General features: G+C 25.0%; 2 protein-coding genes across 3 annotated transcripts in view; both read right to left on the bottom strand.

Annotated features, from left to right (window-relative positions):
- LOC129618803 (teneurin-a) overlaps nt 1-25,404 on the bottom strand; it is a 364,957-nt gene that overhangs the window by 3,074 nt on the left and 336,479 nt on the right. For both annotated transcript variants that reach the window (XM_055533811.1, XM_055533812.1), the window contains one exon: nt 27-1,766. In XM_055533811.1, coding sequence (XP_055389786.1) covers nt 27-1,766 — 1,740 coding nt within the window. The remainder of the gene's footprint in view (nt 1-26; nt 1,767-25,404) is intronic.
- On the bottom strand, nt 3,703-4,635 carry LOC129618804 (lectizyme-like). Its single transcript, XM_055533813.1, has one exon. The coding sequence runs from the start codon at nt 4,587-4,589 to the stop codon at nt 3,804-3,806; it is 786 nt and encodes a 261-aa protein (XP_055389788.1). The 5' UTR covers nt 4,590-4,635; the 3' UTR covers nt 3,703-3,803.

Raw genomic sequence — 25,404 nt, 5'->3', positions numbered from 1 at the left:
TTACAACTTTTTTTTTTATAATTTACCTGTTCTTGGATCAAAAGCAAAAACTTGTGTTGGCAGATTTTGTCCTCCTATTCTTCCTTGAATTGTAGTTACTCTGAAGTTTGAATCATAATCGTATGTAAATTTGGCATTACTCAAACCAGTCTTAGCAATAAAATCTATTCGTTCTTCTGTTAACAAGCCAGCAGTAAATTCAAAGTCCCATCTGTACTCAAGCTCTCGTTCAGAATGTGAAACTGTACTAGGCATTCCTGTTACGTCATTATAAATAAATTCACTTTTTCCATCACCATGAACAATTTCAGTTAATTTTCCAGCTGCATTGTAGCGATATATAATTCGAGCGCCATCTCCTGGGTAAATACTTTGTAACAAAGCCCCAGAATGACTATAATGTTGTAAATATGGTCTAGAACCACCAGGCGGGGTATATGTGTATCTAATGAAACCGATTGAAGTTTGCATACTAAATATATGTTTTGTTCCACTAGGTAATTTAACAAAACGTAAACCACCAGCATCATCATAACCAAGAACAAATTTTCTTTGACTTGCGACACCTATTTCTGATACAAGATTCCAATCATTATAAACATATGATATAATGCCATCTTGTTGACTAGTTATTTCTGATAAGAGGCCATGTCTATCATAAGTGTACTTAAGTTCTGCTGGACCCCATTTCCATCCATCGATACGATTAAATCGATCATAAGTAATGTTAACAGGATATCCATTTGATGGATAATATGATTTTGGTAACCCTGATGGGTCATAAGCTATTATTAAAAGTGGCGTTCTATTAACATCATAAAATGTTTCGCGACTCGTAAATTGATCAAATTCTACGCCAATAACTCTTGAACTATTAACCCAGATTTCACGATTTAATGTTTGTTGCGGATTTCTAACATCACCAATTAAATTATATATTGAATACATATTATTTGTAATTCCTTCACCCATTGTGATACTTTGATGTGACCACATTGCTAACATTTCAGCTTCTACTGGTAAAGCCGCTTCTAATAGTGGATGACGTGCAATAGCAGAAGATTCAACAACAACACCATTTGCATCTCTTATTACTAATGTATTATTTGGTTTAATCATAGCTTCAGCATTTTGACTACCTTTTTTCATTATTGTTGAATGAACTCCACCCAATATTAATAATTCATTTGAATTTTCTGCCGGTTCTCTTGAGAATAACGATTGAATTGATGCATGAACATATACTGAAAGTCCTTTATTATCAGCTAATTCTGATGTTATTCTAACAATTTCACCACTTGGTAATATCATACGTGTTACACGACCAAATTCATCATATTGATAAATATAAGTTTCACCGCCAGTTGATCGACTATTCAATAGTCCTGTATTACTATCGTAATCCAATTCAATTTCTAATTTACCTTTTTCTATTAATTTTGTCATTATACCAATACCATTAATTGTTATTTCAGATTTATGATCTTGAGTATTTTCTATACTACTAACGACATTACTATAATCTCTTAAAAATTGAATTTTATTGCCAGAGCTATCGGTAACAGTTGATAAACGACCAAAACTGGTATTTTTTGAATATAGGAATGAGTAACGTGTTTTACCAGATGTTAAATCTTTTGTAGTAACATGTTGACCATAACGATTAAATACATAAATTTCACTTGTAGGTGGATATGGTATATGAAATTCACCATTTTCATCATGTGATGGTAAATAATGTTCTAATGCAAGTATATGTAATGATCCTGAAAGAATAAAATGAATGTAATAAATATTTTAATTTTCTTTTAAAAATTTTCTAATGTCATTGAAAAATTTATATAAATATTTTCGCTTGATGATAACACACTCTTTTAAGTATTTAAAGTCATTTTATTGTCAATGATAAGAAAATAATCATATTAAATTTTTATTAAAACTTAGAAAAAATTTAATAATTTAAAAAATACTATTGGCCAATTCGCTCTTACTTGCTTCCTATACCAAATAAGATGGTGTTTTATATAAATTCACCGTTCAAGACGAAAATAATGAAATATTGTTATTATTAATGGAATTAAGACATCATTTATTGAAATAGTGAAATACGTAATGTACATACATAATATGTTTTAGCGCATTAGTCAATCAGGGTCACTTTAAGGCCTATTTTTTTCCATTCATAAATTTCAATCATTTTAATTATTAAAAATTTTCATTAGTCTTGCTCTAGAATTTATTAGTCTATTATAATGATTTTAAGGATGTTTAAAATTTAAGTGAAATATCATTAAAATATTTAAAAAATTTAAAGGATCAAAATATTATGTACTCTGAGTTATTTAAATAAAAAAAGGCAATATCATCCTACCCCTTTACACAGAGTCACTACATTTTTATTTATTACAATATTATTTTGATATATGATATCAATTATAATGATAATAATATATTATGTATATACATTCATATATATATATATATATATATATATATATATATAATTACTATGCTGGTATATTACTTAACGATTAAATCTAAATTTAAAATCAGAATAGAAACCTAAGATTTAGAAACATAATATTATAGTTTTCTTCAACGTAAAATAAAATTAAAGAGTCAAAATTCGGTATTATATTCTGTATTTTAATAGTTCATAAGATATTGTAAGGATATTGTATATAAATATAAAAGAATATGTAAAATCATTAAAAACACGGTAGTAGCACAAAAATATAAATTTGGGCTAAAATATACATAATATACATATTTATAAAGTATGAATTTTTATTCTCTGTAAAAATAAAATTTCAAGTGATCCCTACAGACATTTATTTTGAATGTATACATACATATGAATTAAAACAATATGGGAATAAAGTAGATAGACTAGGTTTTATAACAATAATCGTATGTCTGTTTATAATATAAAAATTATAATAGCAAAAAAATCCCAAATTTGTAAAAGATGTATGTAATATGTATATATGAATATTACATACATCTAATATATATGTGAGGATATGCATGAAAATTTTCTAGTTTAGTAAAATTACGTATAGCTACACAATATATAAATATCCCATGCGAGCAGTAAACCATAATCCATTTTTTACATCTCTTAAATTTATATTTTATATTTAAAGTATACAACAATATGAAACTATATTATAACAAATAAATATGCATTATAATTGTATATCTATGTATATACTTTTAGAAAAGGCATATTGTATACATAATAATACAAAATATTATCTAGAAAGTATTTAAAGAAAATTTTGGTTTCCTTAATTAATATTGGAATGTTTTTTAAATATAATATTACAAGAAAACCTACCCAATAAGACAAAGAAGAAAACCTACAGGAAGAAGAAAATTTAAATACTGGTTTAGTGCACCTTATTTATTCTATAGTTAAAAAAGGGAATTAACAAGGAATGAATAACATTTTACTGCAATTTCAATAGCGCAACACGTTTTTTTCCTGTTGTTCCAATATTGGCTACTATCAGATCAAAAATCACGTAAGTTAATTTAAGTTAGAAGATTTGAGTTAGAAGATTGTTTTAAAGATTTTTCGCTCAATGTTACATTTTAGCGCATTTAAAATATTATTAATAGATAGAATAATCTCTTCCCCCTATTACGCTGATAGAAAATAGCTAGAAATGTATATTTCAAAATAGATTTAATTGAAAATTTTTTCAAATTTAAATTAACTATATTTTTTTATTCATTTTACAAATCACATAATTTAAATATTGTTATAAATTTTTCCAAAGGAAAGCAATTTAGTTTCTTTATTTCATATTTTCACGGATCCAATCTGAGTATGATGATACTTTAGTATAAACTGATGGGAAATTTTCATCACCGCATGGCATATAACCCCATGATACAATACCAACAACTTCAGTACCATCTTCTGATTTTTGTACTAATGGACCACCAGAATCACCATTACATGCTGAAATATTTTTATCTAATGATCCAGAACAAATATTTAAATCAGTGATTGGTGCATCACTTGGTAAAGCAGCTTTACATTCATCATAATTAATTAAATGTGTATGAACAGTTTGTAATATATTTGGTAAACTTGGGAAAATTCCATTTGATGTTTTACCCCAACCATATAAATCAGCATCACCTTCACGTAATCCGTCTTGTTCTGGTATTTTGGCAACTTGAACTTTATCATCTAATTTCAATGGTTTTGATAATTTTAATAAAGCAATATCGTATGGGCCAACACCACCACTATATTTTGGATGAGAAATTTTTTTGGCAACTGATATAACTTGTGTACCAGATTCACGGCTACGATCATGTAATCCAGCTACAACATCAATTGAACTACCACCAACACAATGAGCAGCTGTTAAAATCCATTCTGGTGAAATGATTGTACCACCACATGTATGACTTTTTAATATCCAGAAACCGGATTTTAATGAAACAATATATGGTGCTTCATGTGGTTGAGCATCACGACCATTAATTATACGTCCTTGTGAGAATGTTGCTACTGATGCTCCATAAACGGAAGCAAACAAGGTAATTGTTAATAATAATAAAAGTTTCATGATGCGATCAATTTTTCAAATCTCACTATATCGTATATATTATGAAAAATGCGAATGTTCTGTGAAGTTTCTAGCTTTTTATACATTTTTTTTTGCAATTTTCATATCTAATCAATGATATCATTTTTTTTTGTTTGTTTAATCAAATATTGCGATAGTAAAAAAATTATACGATTAGAGTGTTTTGATTAAAATCAAAATAGATTGCATATTTTCGGATTTATTTCTATTTTCTTTATAAGATTCTTAAGCCACCAACTCATTTAAGAATTTTTTTATACCCTCTATTTTGATTTCTTATCTATCAAATCAAAATCTTCAGTTATCAGAGTTTTGAAGGTTTGTAATTTATTTATAGACCAATGAGGATTATAATTAATCTGGACAAATAATCAGTAGCACTATACGTTTTACAATGCGAAAGCATGTCTTTTTTTTAATACACATTTGAACTTGAATTACGAAAGAATAAATAAAGTTCTAGGCAACTATTATTTAATCTATTTATTATTGTTTAAATCTGTATGTGTAAGTGCTTTGTAAATATGGAATTAAATTGTGGGAAATTTTATTTGTGTAAATCGAAAATACTCAAAATTATGTAGATTAATAATTATAAAATTGTAAACTTAAAGAAAACGATTTTGTTACTTAGGTCACCATAAAGAATACAAACTCTTAAGTATCTATAATGTCGCTGCTTTTTTTTTATAACGAGGTCGAAAAATGCAACATTGATTGCAATATGAAATATAATAGGCTTGGAAGCTATTTAAATATACAATTAAATTCTGTAATTTATGTTATTAACTAATAAATTATTGCTTCTTTTTATAAGCTGCAATGTACGTGCAGTTATTTTAATGCAATCTATAGGGTCTGATTTTAGTCGTAATATTATTAATGGCTTTAAAATTTAAATTAATTGAGTCCTTAATTTATCTTTTAGTATTTTAGATGCTAAATTTGATATTAGTTCAAAACTTTCGAAAATGTAAAATTTTAATAAAAATTTAAAGAAAATCAGTCAATAATGTTAATTGAAAAAATCAATTATATTGTTTTTAGTGTTTCGGACACTTAAACTGAATTTTTTAAGGGAAAAATTCGTCGATGTATTGTAGTTGTGAGTTGTAATTTTAATTTTAATATTCTAATGTTATGTTATTTGTAATAATTTTTATAAATTGATTTTATTTTATGTAAATTTTTAAATTAATATTAAGCTGGAGGTGACCAGGGGCTCCTCGATAGTCCAAGTAGTTTTATAGAATTTGAATTCAAATTTTGAATTCGAGAGCGGCAAATAAAATCGTATACTAGAAAGTTTACTTATTGAAATTTCCTGATTGCAAATAATTATATTTGTAGAAAGGTTGTATAAATTGCTTACTTTAACTCTCAACATCACTGTCTGTACACTGCAATGAAAATTCATAAATTTAAAATCAATATGGAGACAAACAAAATTGATAACAACTTAAATTAGAAGTCCATAATTTTGAATTGAGTCCATAATATTATAATTGCCTACGTAAGTTTTATACTCACACATATTCAAGATTTTGAAAGATTATTCGAAAAATTATTTATACAACTCATAACATAATTTTTGGAAGAATACCTAACCTTAGATATTATGCGTCAAGGATCAATTTAATACCAAAATTTTAATGAAATCTTTAAAACAAAATAGCTAATTTATACTAAGATAATATGAAATTAAAAGTTTTTTCGGATTTACTTGAATTAAATTACAAGAGAAATTTATTAAAATTAAAAACAAAGATTTATTATGAATGAAATGAATTATTGCTTATTTTATCAAATTTTATTTGTTTTTTTGGTTTTTTTTGTTTTTTTTTTTTGGTTTTCTTAATATTTGTAAGTAGAATTTTTTTATTTATAAAATTTTCTTTTAATTTTCATATTAAAAAATCATCTTTTTGGGTCAAATTTCACCTTTCTAAAAATTTTTATTTTGATGTAAAATAATATTAAAAAAACAAAATTTAAAAGAAAATGTTTGAAGGATTCTTTGATTCTTTTTAACTATGAATACAAAAAAAAACTTTCTATAAAATTAATTAATAATCATCTTTTATCTCATTATTATCAAAAATAAAAAGAAAAACTCTTTCTTTTAATGTAAAAATATTGAACGAAAAAAAATTTTTTTTTTTTGAACAATAAATTGTACACCAACTTTTTGAGTTTGGTGTTTCTTTCTGGTATATTTTTGCTTTTTTCCTTAAATTTTGATTAATTAATTTTATGAAAAAAAAAATAACAAAAAAGCAATTTTAATGATTGTATACACAATACAATTCATAAAAAAAAAACCATTAAAATCCTGTCAAGGTAATTTTTCAATATAACAAGAGAGTAACAATAGGTTCTTATATATAAAATACCTCTACCTGTACAATATATACAGTATATACCTATATAAGAATTAAAATAAGATTTTTAACAAGATTACACCTAAACTTTTCTGATTATTTTAATTTTTATTCAAAAAATTTAAAATAGTACCTCTATATAGCTATATGGAAGTATAATGTATAAAGTATCAAAGTTAAAATATTTGATGGGGCCAATTAAAAGCATAACAATTGCAATATTATTAAAATATTCCTCGTAATATTCTTATTTTATCGAAATATTATGATGATTTTTTTATAAATTATTTCACATCTCACAGCACTGCTGTCAAATAGATAACCGCAAATATCTCATTCATTTAAAATAAAATATACATTTTGAAGATTCGATAAAACAAAAATTTTCACGAACCCTTCGACATCTTTAATTGAAGTTTAAGAAAAATTAGGAAGTTAAAATATCACGACTTCAATTCGAATGATATCGGACACCAAAAGGGGAAACTAATGATGTGCACAATGTCATATGATGTCATAAACTGTGAACGGGTTTAATTAATTTGCCAAGTCGATTGTTAAAGAATTGTTTGCTGCAGAAAATATCACAAATTTTTTGTCATGGAAGTAGTATTACCATGCGTTGCCTATTAAATTAACTTTTTGGTTAAAATATTTATGGAAAGTATGAAAAAATATGTAAAAAATTAAAATTCTGAAAAATTTCATTAGCATTAAAAAAACCTTAACTTTGAAGATATTTAAGAATCTTATGTAAAATTTAAAGATATTAAGAATCTTATTTTGAAGTTTTGTATAAAAAATATAAACAAAAAACCTTCATTTTGAAGATAAATTTTCAATTTTGGTAGCACTGCATTTCACTAATAATTATAATTAATATCGCGAAAATAATAAAATAATTTTAATTAGTCAAAGTCATCGATTTTATATTATTATGGGAGAATATTTAAAATCCTTTTTTACACTTTGATCCTTTATTTTATATGTATAGGTTTGTTTTGTTCGAAATACATCAAATCATTAAATAAAGAAAATGACCCCTTTATTTTAAAAAATTATAATGATTAAAGGATATTGTATTATTTATTGAATAACGGTATATTTTTATTAACAAAATATGAAATAATTGAATAAATAACATCTTTAGAAATTATTATTAAAAAAATAAAAAATAAAAAAAAATTTCAAAATATTTTGTTATCAAAAAAGATCAAAAATTTTGAGTAATTTTGTTTAAGAAAAGCCACTGGCAAAAAACACAAAGTTACTTTTAAAATAATGGCAAGTTTTACGTCTATAAGGATATTTTAATATATTAACAGTTAGGTCTAACAAAACATGCCTTTATTTTCAAAAATATAAAATCAAAAAAATGATTTGTTCTTATATAGAACCCTTGACTGCACAATAATAGAAAAAAAATCTGATGTGGTCAGCACATAACCGACCGCATTGTGTATTGTCTAGTTAAATGAGAGTGTTACAGAATATTATAAAAATGTCTGTTAAATACTTCTTTCAAATTTTTAGGACATTAGTAAGCTTATAGTTAACATACTTAGAAAAATGTAAATTTGGCTCTTAGTAGAGTTTCGCTTTGTGCTACCCGAATTCCCTGAAATGCTCGCCAGTTAGTTTCGGTAACAACCAGAACTCAAATATCAAATTTCAAGAAATTTCATCAATTTGTTCTGTGGATATGGTGAAAAATGTAAAATCGGCCCGCAAATCAGTTCTCGAGCCCTGATATTTCCAAAAAAGTAATATGTTCATTGCTTTAATATGAGGAATTCATATATTAAATTTCAATGAAATCGGTTGATTATTTCTCTTTATATACATAAAAATGTATATTTGGCCCGTAGTAAACGCCCAGTTGCTGATGCCTGATTTCTTCCAAAAGTTAGGAATTTTTGCGTATGTTCGAGTAAAGTTTATATATGAAATTTCAAGTAAATCGGTTGAATACTTTCTTCAAAATGGTGAAAAATGTAAAATCGGCCCGCAAATCCGTTTTCGAGCCCTGATCTTTCCAAAAAATTTATATGTTCATTGTTTTAATACGAGGAGTTCATATATTAAATTTCAATGAAATCGGTTGATTATTTCTCTTTATATACACAAAAATGTATATTTGGCCCGTAGTAAACGTCTAGTTGCCGATGCCTGATTTCCTCCAAAACATACAAATTTTTGCGGACGGTCGAGCTGAGCTTATATATAAAATTTCAAGTAAATCGGTTGAATACTTTCTTTAAAATGGTCAAAAATGTAAAACAGGCCCGCTAAAAAGTGCAGTTCCCGAGGCCTGATATATCCCAAAAGTTGATCGATCCGTGCCAAGGTGGAAACAAACTTACATATAAAATTTCATCAAAATCGGTTCAGCCGATCTTGAGATACACGCGTGCACACACAGACCGACAGACCGACAGATCGACAGACCGACAGGTTGCTAAAAACAGTTTATTTACACTTCCCTACTATGGAGAAGTACGTTCCCACCGAAAACTCGATATGCAAAATTTGTTGCCATCACATAACCTACCTATTGTTTACACAATACGGTCGGTAAAAAGGAAATTAGGAAGAAAATTAGTTTTTTCCTTTTGATTATTTTGTTAATGTTTTTTTTGTTGTTTTAAGTGCCTTAAGAATTCAGAATATTTATTTTGTTTTTCCTTTTTTTTTTGTAGTTTTGATTGTAATAAAAATAATAATAGTAATGGTTAACTGGAAAGTGAAAGAGCTATGGAGAATAGAATAACATTGCCATGCGTTAATAACTTACATTCATAGAATAGGGTTGAAATTCACTACGCGATATTAGAAGAACGCTATACATTTCGGGATAATAAGCTTCTTTATTGGAAGGTGTTAAGACTTATAAATTTATGTTAAGAAATAATTATTATTTCCATTCTGCTGCATTGCAAGACTCAGCAAGAGTTATTTAATATGTTATTGTTTGTATAATAAATGTATAACTTTCTTAATTTTAGGTTGAAATTAAAAACAAATTTATGTAGACTCTTATGTAATACCTTAAAACAAAGCAAATAATATACCGTTTACATTGTGGTATAAAAATTGACTACTATTAAAAATATAGGAAATACAAGAAAATTTTTGCTTTTAAAATTTTAATAGTATAAAAAATATTTTAATTAAATTATCCTTTTAATAAATACTTCCTTTTTCATTCGTATAAAATATTTGTTCACATTGTATATTTGTATACCATTTTGTATACCAACTCTTAAAAATTCTTAAAATAAGATGATAAAGACAAGGGAATTATTTTGTCATTATCCTATCTTTTTTATTTTAATTTTATACAAAATATTTTCCTTGTAAACTAAATTCATTTTCTATAATATTATATTTATATTATATTTTATATACGTATATTGAATTCAATGTCCTGTTTTACATTTCTATTTGTATGTTGAATATTTTTACTCTTATATTCTTCATTTCAATAAGAAAAAACAAAACAAAGATTTCATTTATTTTTAGATTGTAGTTCTAGTACCTGTATTAAATATTATTTTGAATATAAATATACTATTTGTATATATATATATATAGTGTTATTCGTACATTCATGTAATTCATGGTCTATGTAAATGCTATATGTACGTACATTTAAGATTTTATTATTGAATTGAATTTGACTCAATCCCAAATATTTTAACTGATATGATTTCATTTTTTGGGAAATAAAATACATTAGATTGTATATATATGTATGTATAAATTATGTATATGCAGGTATATCTGAAATACACCATTATTATATTGTTATATACATAGATGAGATGTTATCACTCTTCTCAATTTATGATCCCATCAGTAAAATAAAGATTTTTATCAGTTTAATACTTGTACTATCATTTTAATGGTTATCATCGAAAAAAATTAAATATATATATATATGTGTGTTCATTTTTAAAAATATGTGTATATGTAGAACTTTAGTTATTTAGCAATGTACAAAGAAGAGTTGCCATATACAGAGAAAATCTGTGAAAATTTATAAAAATACGGTAATTTTAAAGTTGTGAATAAAAGTTTTGAGAACTAATGAAATAATTTCCATTTTGTTCATATGGTCTTTGAGCTAATGAAAATTTTCCAAATTGCGCTGAATTTAAACTATATGTATAACTAAAATTGATTAAAAAAGGTGAAATAGGGTTTTAAGAAATTTTTAAAAGAATTTTTATAAAATCATAGAATAAATTTATTAAGAAGGATTTCTCAATGCAACATTGGAATGATTTAAAAAATCTTTCTTTATTATTTCTTAAGATGTAGATGTGCTTAACATAAAAATCTCTTTCGTTCTATGTTTGCCAAACTTAAAATTCATTCGTATAGAATAACTAATAAAAATGTCTTCATACAATTGCAGAACAGATCGATGACATTATCAAGGCAGAAAAATTGAATAAAAAATTTTTTTCTTCGAATTGGAACTGAACTCGAACCAGCGACCTACCACTTTCTAGGCGGACGTTCTACCAACTAAGCTATAGAGGTTTGAAGATTTATTATTTATTAAAATTTTATTTCGGAAAAACTAAAATTTTTAAATTCTCTAAAAATTCGACTTTGATAGAATTTTTTTAAAGAATGTTCCAAATAATTTGTTAAATCATATGTGTACTGAAAATTATTCTATATAGTCATCATGTTGAAAATTTTTCAGAATGAATCTTAAGAATTTATTTTATTTTTCAGAATGAATCTTAAGAATTTTATTTTCTTTAAAAAATTTGAAGTTCGGAGCCACTAAAATTTAATTACTGCAGTAAAATTAAAGTTATAATTATACCGTACTTACATATCGTTCCTAAAATTATTGTGATTCCAATTTATTTCTACACTTATTGAAAATTTTTGGAAAATCTTTAAATTTTTTTGAATGATTTTGTCAAATTATCTTTTAATTTTGGTAACACTTAAATTCTTCTGTGGTATTATGTAGTATGAAAATAAAAAGAAGATACGTACATATATACATCTATTATTTTCCTAAAGAACAAGGAAGTTATAAAAATAATGGTCAAATTTTAAATCTCCTCTTCAAAATAACATTTTTCGATAACCATTTATGAAAATGATTTTAAATTTTTATTTTCTTAAAAGAACAATAATAATAATAGTAAAAAAAATGTTAAAGGATAATAAATGTAATGCTCTTGGTTTTTTCGTTGTTCTTTTTTTTGGTGTATTTTATTTAAAGAGAGGGAAAAAAAGAATTGGTTAAGATTTTGGGAAAGGATTTAAAAAATATCCTTTTTTTTTGTGTTGATAAAAATGATCAAAGACATTTCTTGTTTTATTTTCTTTTTTTAACTGTTGTACATTTCTATATTAGTATTTTATACAACTAGTTTATTTTCTTCAACGTGACTATTAAACTTAAAAAACTAGAAAAAAAATACATAAGAAAATTATCAAAATTATAGTAGAAGGACTCGCTCCAATTTTAAAAGTAAGTCATGAATGAATGAAAATTCGAAGATCTTTTTAAATTATAGTAAAAAGAAACCAAAAAAAGAAACATAAAAAAAATCATCAGAAAAATGATGACTTCTTATTTCTTTTCTCAATTCAATTTTATGTCAAAAAATAAAATTAAGGAATAAAAAAATATGTTGATGTCCTTGGTTAAATAACATGTCCATTTTGCTTTTATAAAAATAGTTATATTGGAAAACTTTGAATTTCTATTTAAATTTGAAAATTAATTATCAAAAATTTAAAAGTTAATTTTAGAACAAGTTGGGAAAACGCAGTTAATAAGAGTTAATCTTATATTCAATAAGACGAACTATATTTTAGCACATCGTTAATATAATTTATTAGATATGCATGGCAACAGTTGTAATTTTACATTTTCAATCGTTATTCATCGTTTATGATTTACAGCCACGCTCGGCTTCTTTTAATCTTGTATTTTATAAAATAAAGCTTAAAATGAGATTAATTGAAATTTAAACGAATTAAAAAATGCAAATAACCCGTTTATTAAAAATTTCAAACTGTTGAATTTAAATTACATATGTATAGTAAAAAATATCTACTAGAGACGTGAAAATGAAAGTCTCTACATTTTAATAACTAATGCATTTTTTTGAATTGCATAGAAGATTTATTTCTTACCTATAGAATAAAGAAGTTTAGCTTAAAATGAGAATAGTTGGTTGATTTCTAACTGGAGAATAGTTGATCAGATTTTTAACTATGTAGTTTTCTTGAGTTGTGGAGATGTAGCATAAAATTGTGATTTTTGGTTGTATATAGGGCGAAATATGTCAGACAATTAACGAATATTAATGGAAGTAATAAAATTTTAAAAATTCTGTTAGAAAGTATATCTACAAACATTAACATGAATTACAGTTTGCTGTTGTAATTTATATAGGTATAAAAATCTTTAAAAAATTCTCTTACATGTAATGGGGGATATGAATGGTTCCTAGCCCCTGGTCTGAATAAGTCAGTTGAATTTATATTTTCACATCCGAACAAGTGTATAACGTATAAAATATTTTTATTACATAAATTTAATTACGAAATTACGTATAGTATTTATATAGGTTTTATTTTTATAGCTCCATAATGCAAGTTATATTATAGCTCAATAATTAAGGTAATATAAGAATTACTAACAATTATTATTGTTAATGCGATTTAATATGCATTGAGCAAAGTTTAGCTTATGCATATTCCTATGGGCATGTAAATTTACTATAGAGCAGGAATTCTAATGAATTCTCCATTAAATTTTGTACAATAATTTTAATTATTAAATTGAATTTTTGATTTACATTTTATATAGTTCACATTTATAGTGCCCAAGGCTTTGTTAAAATTTTCTAAATTAATATTCTATGTCAGAAACTGTGTTAAGATGATTGTTTCATCTCTTGTCGCCCAAAAAAAAAAAAATTATGAAAACAGGCTGCTCTTTTTTATATGATTTCTTTTCTCTTACAACAATACTGAGGGAAATACTTCAAGTACAACAATATTGAGGGAAATACTTCAAGTAATATATAAAGAGAACTTTATTTCAATGGGATCAAAAGTAAAAGTTGAAAAATAGATGAGTAAAAATTCTTTTCTTTCTTTAGAACTTTATGCGTTTTTGTTTTTTCTTTTTAGATTTTTTTTTGTTCTCATTGATTTTTTTGGAAAATGGTTTCTTTTCCCCAAAAAAAAAGTCACTATAGTAATTGTATATGTGCTCATGTATGTATGTCTATGTGCTTCATATGACTTACATATTACATATAATGTATATATGAACCGAATTTCTCTATATATCGCATTAAATATTAAATGAATCAGCAAGATTTTTATATCCTTTGAAAAATATAAAAATCAATCTTTAAGATTTTGTATTTTTTTTTTTTCATTTTTATTATTTTTTTTTTGTTTTTTCTAAAGAAGTTAAATTGGAGGTCTTTATGTTTCTCATTTCCTAGATATATAAATTTTTTCTATATAATATGGCTCTTCTGTATGATTTTTCTTTTCTTTTGTAACATTTAATTGTACTTAGGAAAAAAAAACAAAAACAAAAAACAGGATGACTTTTTTTTTTCTTTGTACATTTTATGTCGATTTTTTGTTTTTATACTGTACATTTCACATATACTTTAAAACTTCAATACTCTCCTCTTATAAATTCTATTCAATAGAAAATTTAGTGTCCTTACCACTAAATTATTTATTCTTGTTAAGAGTTTATTCAATTTCAAAAGAATATTAGAAGAGAAAAATTGTAGAGAAGAGGAATATGTACAAGGAGAAAACTACTCCAGTTTATGAATATACAAAAAGATAAGGGTTTCTTTCCTATATTTTTCATTTAGAGAACACAAAAATAAAGGGAAAATGTATAACAAAGAAAGGTCCTTTACATTATATAATATAGGAATTGAAATTGATTTCTTTTTTCTCTATTTTGTTTTTTTTTTTAATTATTTTGTATAAAGATAATGATATAAAGTAAATCCTTATGTGTAAAATCAATAAGTATAAAAAATTACAAAAACAAAAAAAAAAACAGGACATAAATAAGTTGTTAAAAATATTTATAAAATTTAAAAAGAAAAGCAATATTTCATATTATTAGGCTGAAATTAAAAATTTGTTTGTAATTTTAAGTTACTAGAGTGTTATACTTTTGAAAAATTTACTGATTTTAAGTTGTACAAATAAATTTTATTTTTAATTCTTCTCTTATAATTTGAAATTAAGGTAGAGGCTGAACTGATTTTGAATTAATTGTAAAAATAAATAAGTAGATGGCGCAAAAAAAATAATAAAATTGTTATTGGAATGTTAATAAAGAATACAAAATCTAAACTAATTCAAATATTTATTAAGAGAATTAAATTTGTCCTATTCAATGCCTCCACATGCATATGAAATAAAATTGATATTATTTATAGTGAGAGTATGGATAAATTGATCATATTTAACTTCTTCAGTTATTATAAGAGTTTTAATACCCTAAAAGCTTATTTTATTTTTTATTCATCCTATATACTCGTATATAAAAAAAATTTGAACATCGTGTATTCAACCATGCCTCTAAACTAAGAAAAAATACTTGCACAACATTCCATCGGTTGCATTCATATTTTGTTTTTCCAAAAACTGTGAGTAAAATTATATTATTTTGATTAAATAGAAGTAAATACTTAGTCAACATTTTAAATTTCTCTCTTGACAAAGAGCATACTCAGCTTATTCTATTTATTCTCTTAAATCTTCTGTAATTGTTCATAGGATATAAATTTAACGTAAAACAATAAAATAATAAAAGAAAATAGGGGAGGAATTCAAGAAGGCTATTGGTTTACATTAGTTGCTATATTCCGACATAGCAGCACAATAAATTTTTTAATTATTCAAAAATTGAGAAATCCAACACTGAAAAAAACAATTTTCATAATAAATATAAAAGGAATTTTTTTTTTTGAAATAATTTTATTTTTAATCAAGTAATGATGGTCAAACTGTAATTATTAATACAAATAATTTTAATATTACCACGTCTTAAGAAAATTCAAACTATCAAAAGATTTTTATACTTCAATGCAAATTATTATTATAAAAGTAACTTTTTGCTAACTTAACTGATTCAATGAATTAAATGAGAAAAGCAAAGTACAAATGCTCTTCAATCGGTTAAAAAATGTTGCTGTGAGAAAAATTTAATATAACAAAAACAAACTCTTAAAAATCTCAAAAACTTTTAAAATTCATTCTGAAAAAAAAAAAATTTTATTTTCTCTTCTCTTTCTGCTAAATTTTGCTTTTAAATTGCCTAAATTTTTTTTTTTGGTTCTCATAAAGGGTCAATAAAATTTTGTTAATACAAAAATGATAGTTTTATTAGTCACAAATAAAATTTCTTATTAACAGAAACACCTCTACTTTACAAGGACTAACATCATAATTTAATATAAGGGTTAAATAAATGTAAAAAAAAAATTTCGATCAATTATGAGCTTATTGAACCTTAATTTTCTTTTTTCATTTTATTACACAATTTTAAGGATTGTTTCAATCCTTTTATGTTATTATATTCCTGAATACGTCTATAGTCTATAGTTTATGATGTACCTAAGTATTATATTATATAAATATTATATATTTGTGTGGATGTGTGTCTATATGGAAAAACTAACCTCATATTAATAAATAAGAATCCTTTTTTTTTTTTAGTTTTTCCTTTTTTAAAAATATGAACTTGTGTTCTTGTGTATTAAAATCATTTTTTTTTATTTTACTCTTTTTTTGGGGCTTTATAATATTTTTTTCCATTCGGATGTTCATTATATACCTATAAATATTACTATTTTATATATGTACCTAATGAGTTTGTAGAGTATGTAGTTTAGTTGGTGTAATAAAATGAAAATAGAGTAGGCACTAAAAACATTTTTACTGTGATTTTATAATAGTATATAACATTTTGAGGTGTTTTGGTCAATTTACTTTCATTTTATTTCTTCCTATGTTTTATTTTTTATACATCATCTCCTTTCTCAACAAAAAAGAAAAAAACAAAAATAATAATATGAAAGAATTTATTTTTCTTTTTTTATAACCAGCTAAAAGTTTTATAAAATAGTTGAAATTCATTGAAAATATTTATTGGTTTTTATTATAGTTTATTCAGATTCATTTATTTAAACATGATGGCTTAGACATTCTGTATACATTATATGAGGGTATATAATATTTTTGAAGTTGATGTATATAAAGTGAAGAATAAAATTGAAATATAAAGATTTAGTGTTCAATAAAGTACTTGGATAGCTTAAGAATTTGAATAAAGTAATATAGGATAGCATAATTAAATCTTGCGTAAAAAAAGCAAAATGTCTATAATATTATATTCGAGTACAGTAATTTTGTCTACACAAATAATTTATCATAAAAATTCTGAATCACACAGGACTGTGGTTATTTAATTTTCCTTCAGTTCTTCTAATATTCATAGCAGAACTGGAGTTAAATCTAATTCAGATAATTTTTATTAAATTTAACTTAAACGTAATTTTTTGAATTAAATAAGAAACATATCGGGTTGCATTATGCCTGAACTGAAAAGAAGACAGAAGGCGAAAGAAGACAGAAGGTGAAAAAAGGTCGGAAAAATCTTATTTTTTTGTGATAGGTATACTTTGTATAGTGATAAGTTTCATGTTGTTATTCATTAATTTTGCCACGCAATTGAACTAAAACAAAGATTTTTTGTGGTATAGATATAATCGCGTTAAGTCAAACAGATTAATTTTGGAATTATTTTGATTCAAATAATTTTGATTGAGAAGTTTTTAATGCTGTAATATTTAAACGAAGTTAAGAATTTAATATAGAAGAACTTTTTAACAGCTAAGGGCAAGAAATTATTATACAATCGTGTTAAAAATAAATTTGGATCGTTGTTGAATGCGAATTTATTTTTAACACGAGATCAGTATGAATCAAATGTTCAAATAGTTCGAATTTAAGTCTATAATTTAGCTTAAGACTAGATGGATAGTCTTAAAATGTACCTGATTAAATTAAAATTTTTCAAAGCATTTTAATTTTGTATACTCGTAATCGTTTTCTTTTCTACAAAAAAATTTACTTTGTGGAGTAGTGACATACTAAAATGAGAACATTAACTTTGTTTACATCTTTTATTACAAATAATTTCGTCATAACCTATTTAAAGTTGAACTTTAATATAATCTCAATTTTTTAATTAAATTTGAACATTAAATTTGTAACTTTAACTTAAATTCGATTATATCTTTTCCAGTTAAAATTAATACTCAAAGTTCTCAACATGTTAAGTACTCAAAAGAACTTAAATATTTTATTTCTTGATATATAAAACATCAAATTATACTATATATGTTCGTATAACAAACACACACACACACATTATATAACAAGTATGTGTATACAAATTCAAAAGATAAGAATTTGTATCCTTTTTATTATTATTCTTTTTATTTATTTTTGTTGTTGTTAAAACTGTAAATACTAAATGCCCAAAACACAAGAAATAATCTGTATTTCCTTTCTCTTTTACTCAATATTTAAGAATAATGTAAAAAAAAAAAAACAAAATATCACATAATCTTTTTCTTATATCTCACAGTATGTCAAATACTACTTTACTTACATAATAAAATATAAAGAAAAATGTGAAAATACAAAATGGAAAACATATAAAAAATGTGAAAAAGAAATAAAAATAAAAATGGGAAGCTATTAATGGGATCCTTAAAAATGTCCAGAAAGGAAGAAAGGTCTTTATCACTGTCATTGTTCCTATTTGTTACTCTGGTAACGAATTCTTTAACTTACTTATGTACATATTTGTATGGGAATACATTGGATACAAAATATAATTTAACATGTGTATACATAGTCCGATATACATATGTACATATATAATATATAGAATTTTGATCTAATTATTGTATAAAGTACATACTTATAGAAATATGTATAGGGATCCATAAAACATGTCCTTGTACACGAATGAATAAATAAATTGGTAGAAAATCAAATTTCTTCAACATAAAATTGTATAAAAAGGCTGGATAAAATTACTGAATTAAAGTCAGATCTCTTCGTTATATCATACATATATATAACGAAGAGATCTGACTTGTTGTACACATACATAATCTACATACATACATATTTACATTCCATATATACATTTATTATGTGTACTCGAATATGTACGTCCATATTTCAATTGCAAAATAAATTAAAATTAGAGTGGGACAAAAAATTTAATTTTAATTTATTTACTAATTAATTAATTATATAAGATTTTCAAAGGTTTATTTTCATAATTATACATTTTCAAAACGAATTTTTTAATTCTGAAATTCGCCACATATACACGTTGTCAAAATTGTTATATAGTTTTGGCAAACATTCTATAATTTTTAAAATTATTTTAATTTAATTTCGATTATATTTCACATCATCTTAAAAATTACTATACGTAATCAATTGGTTTACACTGACAAAAACATATTCAGTAAAAATATATGGCTTACTTCCAATTTGTATGCTTTAATAGAGAGTGGTATTTAAAAAACAATGAATTTAAAGTTAAATATTAAATTTTTGGCATTACTTTTGACATTTTACCAAATTTTGACGTTTAGTGGTACATGAGCGCCGCACTAATATTATTTATCAAAATTGTTACTTTAGTAATTACAATTACAATTTAATTTGTTAAACTTCATGTAATGTGACACATTTCGTAAGAAGTCGAAGTTTACGTTGTTCTAAATGTAGTTTAGTTCTTGATTATTTAAGAGAACAATAATTTGAGAGAAAATATGCAAGAATGAAATTGCTATTGTGGTTTCAGTTGAAATTTAATTTGTATTGTTCTGATTTAAGAGAAAATTCAATTGATTTTAGATTTACAAATTAGATATTCGAGCAACACCGAAACCATTGCAAGTCGCAAAAGTATTGGAAATTAAAATAAACTGCCTGAAAAATTGTAAAGATTATCGAAATTGCAAGTCAATTAATCTAAACTAAATCAGATTAAATTTAGTTAATCTTGTAAATGCATTGTGATCACAGAACGTGCCAGTGAATCATAGCTCTTAATATGTCTATTGCATAACAGAGCTTCTATTTAAAATCAGTTTTTTCAATTTGTATAAATCTGAAAGAATAATAATATTATGTAACCCATAACGAAACTGTAAGTTCATAAACATTCATATGTAGCTCATTGTATTTATGTCTGTAATTTTTATGGATGCTTTTTATGATAGATATGTATTTTATTTTATGTGTACATATGGAAATAGTATAAAGTATTCTTCCAGTTTGTCTTTTATCATTGCTATTCCAAGTATGAATACTTATGTACAGTCATATAGATTCATTTCCTAATTGTATATGCAGGTCATATTTGCAATGAAAATGTTCTTATAGGTATAATATTCTTTACATCTTTATTTATTCCAAATACATACATACATCTGTACAAATAATATTGTGTAATAATCTAATTTTATACATTTTTTTCCTTTATTGTTCACATCAGTGGGAATATGGCATAACTGCCTTAGCCAATTTGCTTAACTTAGAATCAACTTAGAACAACATCTAGTTATTACAATATTTAGTTCCCTTTTCTTAAATCAACTTTCTTGCAATATTTGGCTTGATTTGAACAATTATAACATGGTCGTATTTAAAAAAAAAGGAAATATTCTTCAAAGAGTTTTAGCAGATTAATTTTTCGGAAAAATATGTTGTTATTTCGAAATTTGGCTAAAAAAATTGTTAATTAAAGCAATGATGTTAAATCTAAATTTAAAATTTAAAAATTTAGTTTTAATCAGACTGGAAGTCCCTTAAATTTTTCCATAAATTATTTTAAAATGATTTACTCGAAATTATTGATTCTGACTTAGGCAGTTTTAGCTTAGAGCTACAGACATAATCAACGTACATACATACATAATGTATGTATGTATGTACGTTGATTATATTATGAAGCAAAATATATGTTTGTATATACTTGTGAAATTTACAGAAAGAAAACCATTTGTTTGGTAAAATAGTAAATGTCCAAGAGGACCTATACGGAAGGAAATTTATGCTCGCTTGCTTACAAGTACATTATTTTATGGTACTTTTCTACCGTTAACTTGTAAATACATTATACATTTGATAGTTTTTTTTCCTTTCCTCTTTTTTTATTTTTTATAGTGATTGCAGTGATTTTTTTCTACTTTTTATTTCCTTTTATACACAGAAAATTTTCTTCTTTTCTAAAATTGTTTTTTTTTTTTCGTTTGCTAATTTTTTACAAATTTCTTTTTTTTTGCTTCTATTTTTATCTTGTTGTGTTGTAATCCCAAGGACGATGGGTGGTGAAAAATATAAATGAATAAATAGGTATATTTACCATACATATAGTGAGCAAGTAAATGAAAATTTGAGCATAAATATACTTTTATCTATATAAAATAGAAATACTTTTTAGTTTTTATGAGTCTTCTTTAAATCACATATTTACTTGTATGTACCTAAAATAATGTTCATTCTATCTGAATTAAAACTATTTTCAAGGTATATAGAGTGTAGCAAAAGTAGAGAATATATTTTGGAATTCTATTCGTATTATTCACAGGTATAAGTATACAATTACGTCCCTACTGCGAAAAAAAGCTGATGATTTGATAATTAAGGGTAATTTTAAGTTTTCTATTTTATACAGGGTGTCTCGTAGAAAAGTACAATGCTCTATGAAATTGTATAGAGCCTTATGTTTAGAGTAGGTAAAACATTCGTTCGCAGCTCTACGGTTTTCGATAATCGCTGGAATTTAACTTCAATCTCGATTGTTCTTTTATTTTTCGAAATTTTTAATATAACTCCGTCTCTGGGTCGGATAGACGCATGACTATATGTAATTTTGAAACAGACACTTTGTTTTGAATATTCACATTACTTATAATCTTTTCAAATTTTGAAATCGCACGACTTTAAATGAAGTCGCTTTTTAAGGTGATTTGGCATTGCATTTTTTTTTTTCTAATTTTCGTACAGCTGGGAAACCTCTTAATTGAGCTTTAATTTTGCTAATCACTCATCTTCCTATCAATTATGGTTTAGTAGTGTATGAGTTATTGGGAAAAATAATGTACTGTTTTTTTTTATACCAATTGTTTTTTTTCATTGGATCAAAAAAAAAATTTACAACAGCCATTTAAAATTGTGTTTCTCTCTCTTATGCCAATGTTTAACTTTTTAACCAAAAAGTTTAAGTCACATTTCTGCATTTGTTTAAGAATGCTAGTTATCTAAGTATATGAAATATGTTTTCGAGAGGTGAGTATTAGCATAAATCGAAGTAATTATTTTTAAAAAGACTAACAAATGTGTATGGTACAATTGAATTATAATAAAAAGAATTAATATTTAAGTATTTACAGAATCTTAACGAAACCTTTTAACTGTATGATAAGAAACTAAAATTGGAATTCAATAAAAAGTATTCTTTATTAAGAAACTATATCAGATTATTGAACTCATATGCATTTACATTATTTGATAACTCATAACCATTAAGAAAATTCGAAAATTATTTTAAATGAATTTAAACTAGGTAGATCAAATTCAAACCGATTTCTAGAACTATAATATAAAACAAATCTTTATGAATTGCATTTTAAAGGTACATACATATACGTAATTATTATTATGGTATGTTATTAGCATCTTTAAAAATGTTATATAAAAAATTACATGAGAAGAAACAGAGAGAGTAAATAATGAGAAATAGAATAAAGTAAGAGACGTTTAAATATTTAGCTATCTCTTATTTTCATGTTGATTTTCTTATTTTTTATGGAAATGAGTATAAAATGTACTTATACTGTTATGCAACAAAACTATTTGGACAGTAATAATGAACAAAATAAATGTACTTATTTGTGTAAACACATACACATATACATTTAATGAATATTTTCTGGGAAATTAGAAATGAGTAAAAATATTTAATATTTCTGCTTTTTTTTCTACAGAACCTGTACTGTGTACAACTCGTAATATCGTATATATATAAATTATGTATAAAGGGGCATTCATACATATGTAATTATTATATATGTACATATTATATGTATGAAAATGGTGAATAAACAAGTAAAAACGTTTCAGTCGGTATAAACCGATTGAATTATACCCTGCACCTTTCATTGTTGTATAGCAATTACTCAAACCTGTGAAACCATTCTATAGAAACTTCACGGATATGTCTGACCTATAACTGAACACACAACTACCAAGTTTCATGAATCTGACTTTATTATTTTTCCAAATATTTAAAATTAGCTTTTGGAGTTGTATGGCAGGTACCCGAACCTGCCAAGAAATTCCACTAAAACTTCGCTAATATATCTGATCTATAATTGGACACACAACTGCCAAGTTTCATGAATCTAACTTTATTTCTTTTCCAAATATTTAAAATAAGCTTTTGGACTTGTATGGGAGCCACTCGAACCTGTAGAGCAATTCCACCAAAACTTCAGAAATATCTTTGACCTATAATTGGACACACAACTGCCAAGTTTCATGAATCTGTCTTTATTATTTTTCTAAATATTTAAAATTAGCTTTTGGAGTTGTATGGCAGGTATCCGAACCTGCCAAGCAACTCCACTGAAACTTCGCAAATATATCTGATCTATAATTGGACACACAACTGCCAAGTTTCATAAATTTGACTTTATTATTTTTCCAAATATTTAAAATTAGCTTTTGGAGTTGTATGGCAGGTACCCGAACCTGTCAAGCAATTCCACTAAAACTTCGCAGGTATATCTGATCTATAATTGGACACACAACTGCCAAGTTTCATGAATCTGACTTTATTATTTTGCCGAATATAAAAAATTTGCTTTTGGAGTTGTATGGCAACCACCCGAACCGGTGTAGCTACCTCATTAAAATTTTTAGAGCATATGTAGAATATAATTGGACACATGTATAGAAAATTTTATATTTGTACCTTTATTAGTTTTTGAAATAATTAAAATAAACTCTTTGGGTTGTATGGCAGCTACCCGAACCCGTTGTCCGAATTGGTTCAATAACAATAGGGTTCGTCCTTGGCACAAAAGAAGCAACTTGTGAAAGTTTGGTGTCGATTGCATTATTCGTTTTTGAGTTATCGTGCGATCGGACGGACGGACGGACGGACGGACGGACGGACGGACGGACGGACGGACGGACGGACGGACGGACGGACATGTCTAAATCAACGCAGAATTTTACGCTGAGCAAGAATATATATATATGTCCATACCGCAGATGACTCCTTCAAGTAGTTACAAACTCCATACCAAAGTTAATATACCCTTCACGAAGTGCAGGGTATAAAAATAGAAATAATTTTTAGGTAACTATTTTGTGAGGGCGAAATAAAAAAAAAACAAAATATAAAAATTAAATCACTGTCTACCCATTTTATATGAGCAGATAGTGTAGGTGTAAAGAACAGTTTTCCGTTTTGAAAATGACTATGAGTTTTATGACCTTAAATTTTATATTTAATATTTTTATATTTACTATACAATTATTGTTCTTTTTTCAATTATATATTTAAGTATATATGTATGTATGTTGTAAATATATTGGTAAATGCAGCTATATCTACATGTAGAAAACATAGATTTCTGTAAACATTTTTTTTTAAATTTTATCATGTCATTTACATTTTATATAAAATTTATACATGCAAATGAAATATAAATATAAAAATTCGTTAAAAATATGTATTCAATTTTTGTCAATTTAAAATAAAAATATAAAATAGGTCCTATTCCTAGTAAATAAGAAGAAAAGTAAAACTTTTTAAATGATGTTTTCGATAATATTTGAAATACATGTAATTAATAATAAAACAGGTAAAGTAAATTGTTATTCAGATTTTTAGTTAGTTGAAATAAATATAATTTGACGGCTTTTTAATAGAAAAAAAGATAATTTCAATATTTTCATAAAAAGATATTGCATTTGCTTTTCTTTTTATTATTAACTTTGTAAGACTCGTACTACCACGACAGCCGGAAACGTCTGACACCTTACTATCAACAACGTCCACAAAGAAAATTATCAAAGTGGTTCCTGCTATCGCTATAATTTTTAGCATAAAACAAATATGAGTACCATTTAAAAAGTATCTAAAAATCAAAAAAATCCTATTCTAGGGTTAAATATTTCTTGATTTATCTATTTTGATTATCAGTCGCTGAAAATGATAAAAATATATTCCAAAAATGACTGATCAGGCAGTTTTTGAATTG

Source organism: Condylostylus longicornis, unplaced genomic scaffold (assembly GCF_029603195.1).
Source record: "Condylostylus longicornis isolate FDR11 unplaced genomic scaffold, ASM2960319v2 ptg000010l, whole genome shotgun sequence".
NCBI lineage: Eukaryota > Metazoa > Arthropoda > Insecta > Diptera > Dolichopodidae > Condylostylus > Condylostylus longicornis.
This window is presented reverse-complemented; position numbering and strand designations above follow the sequence as displayed.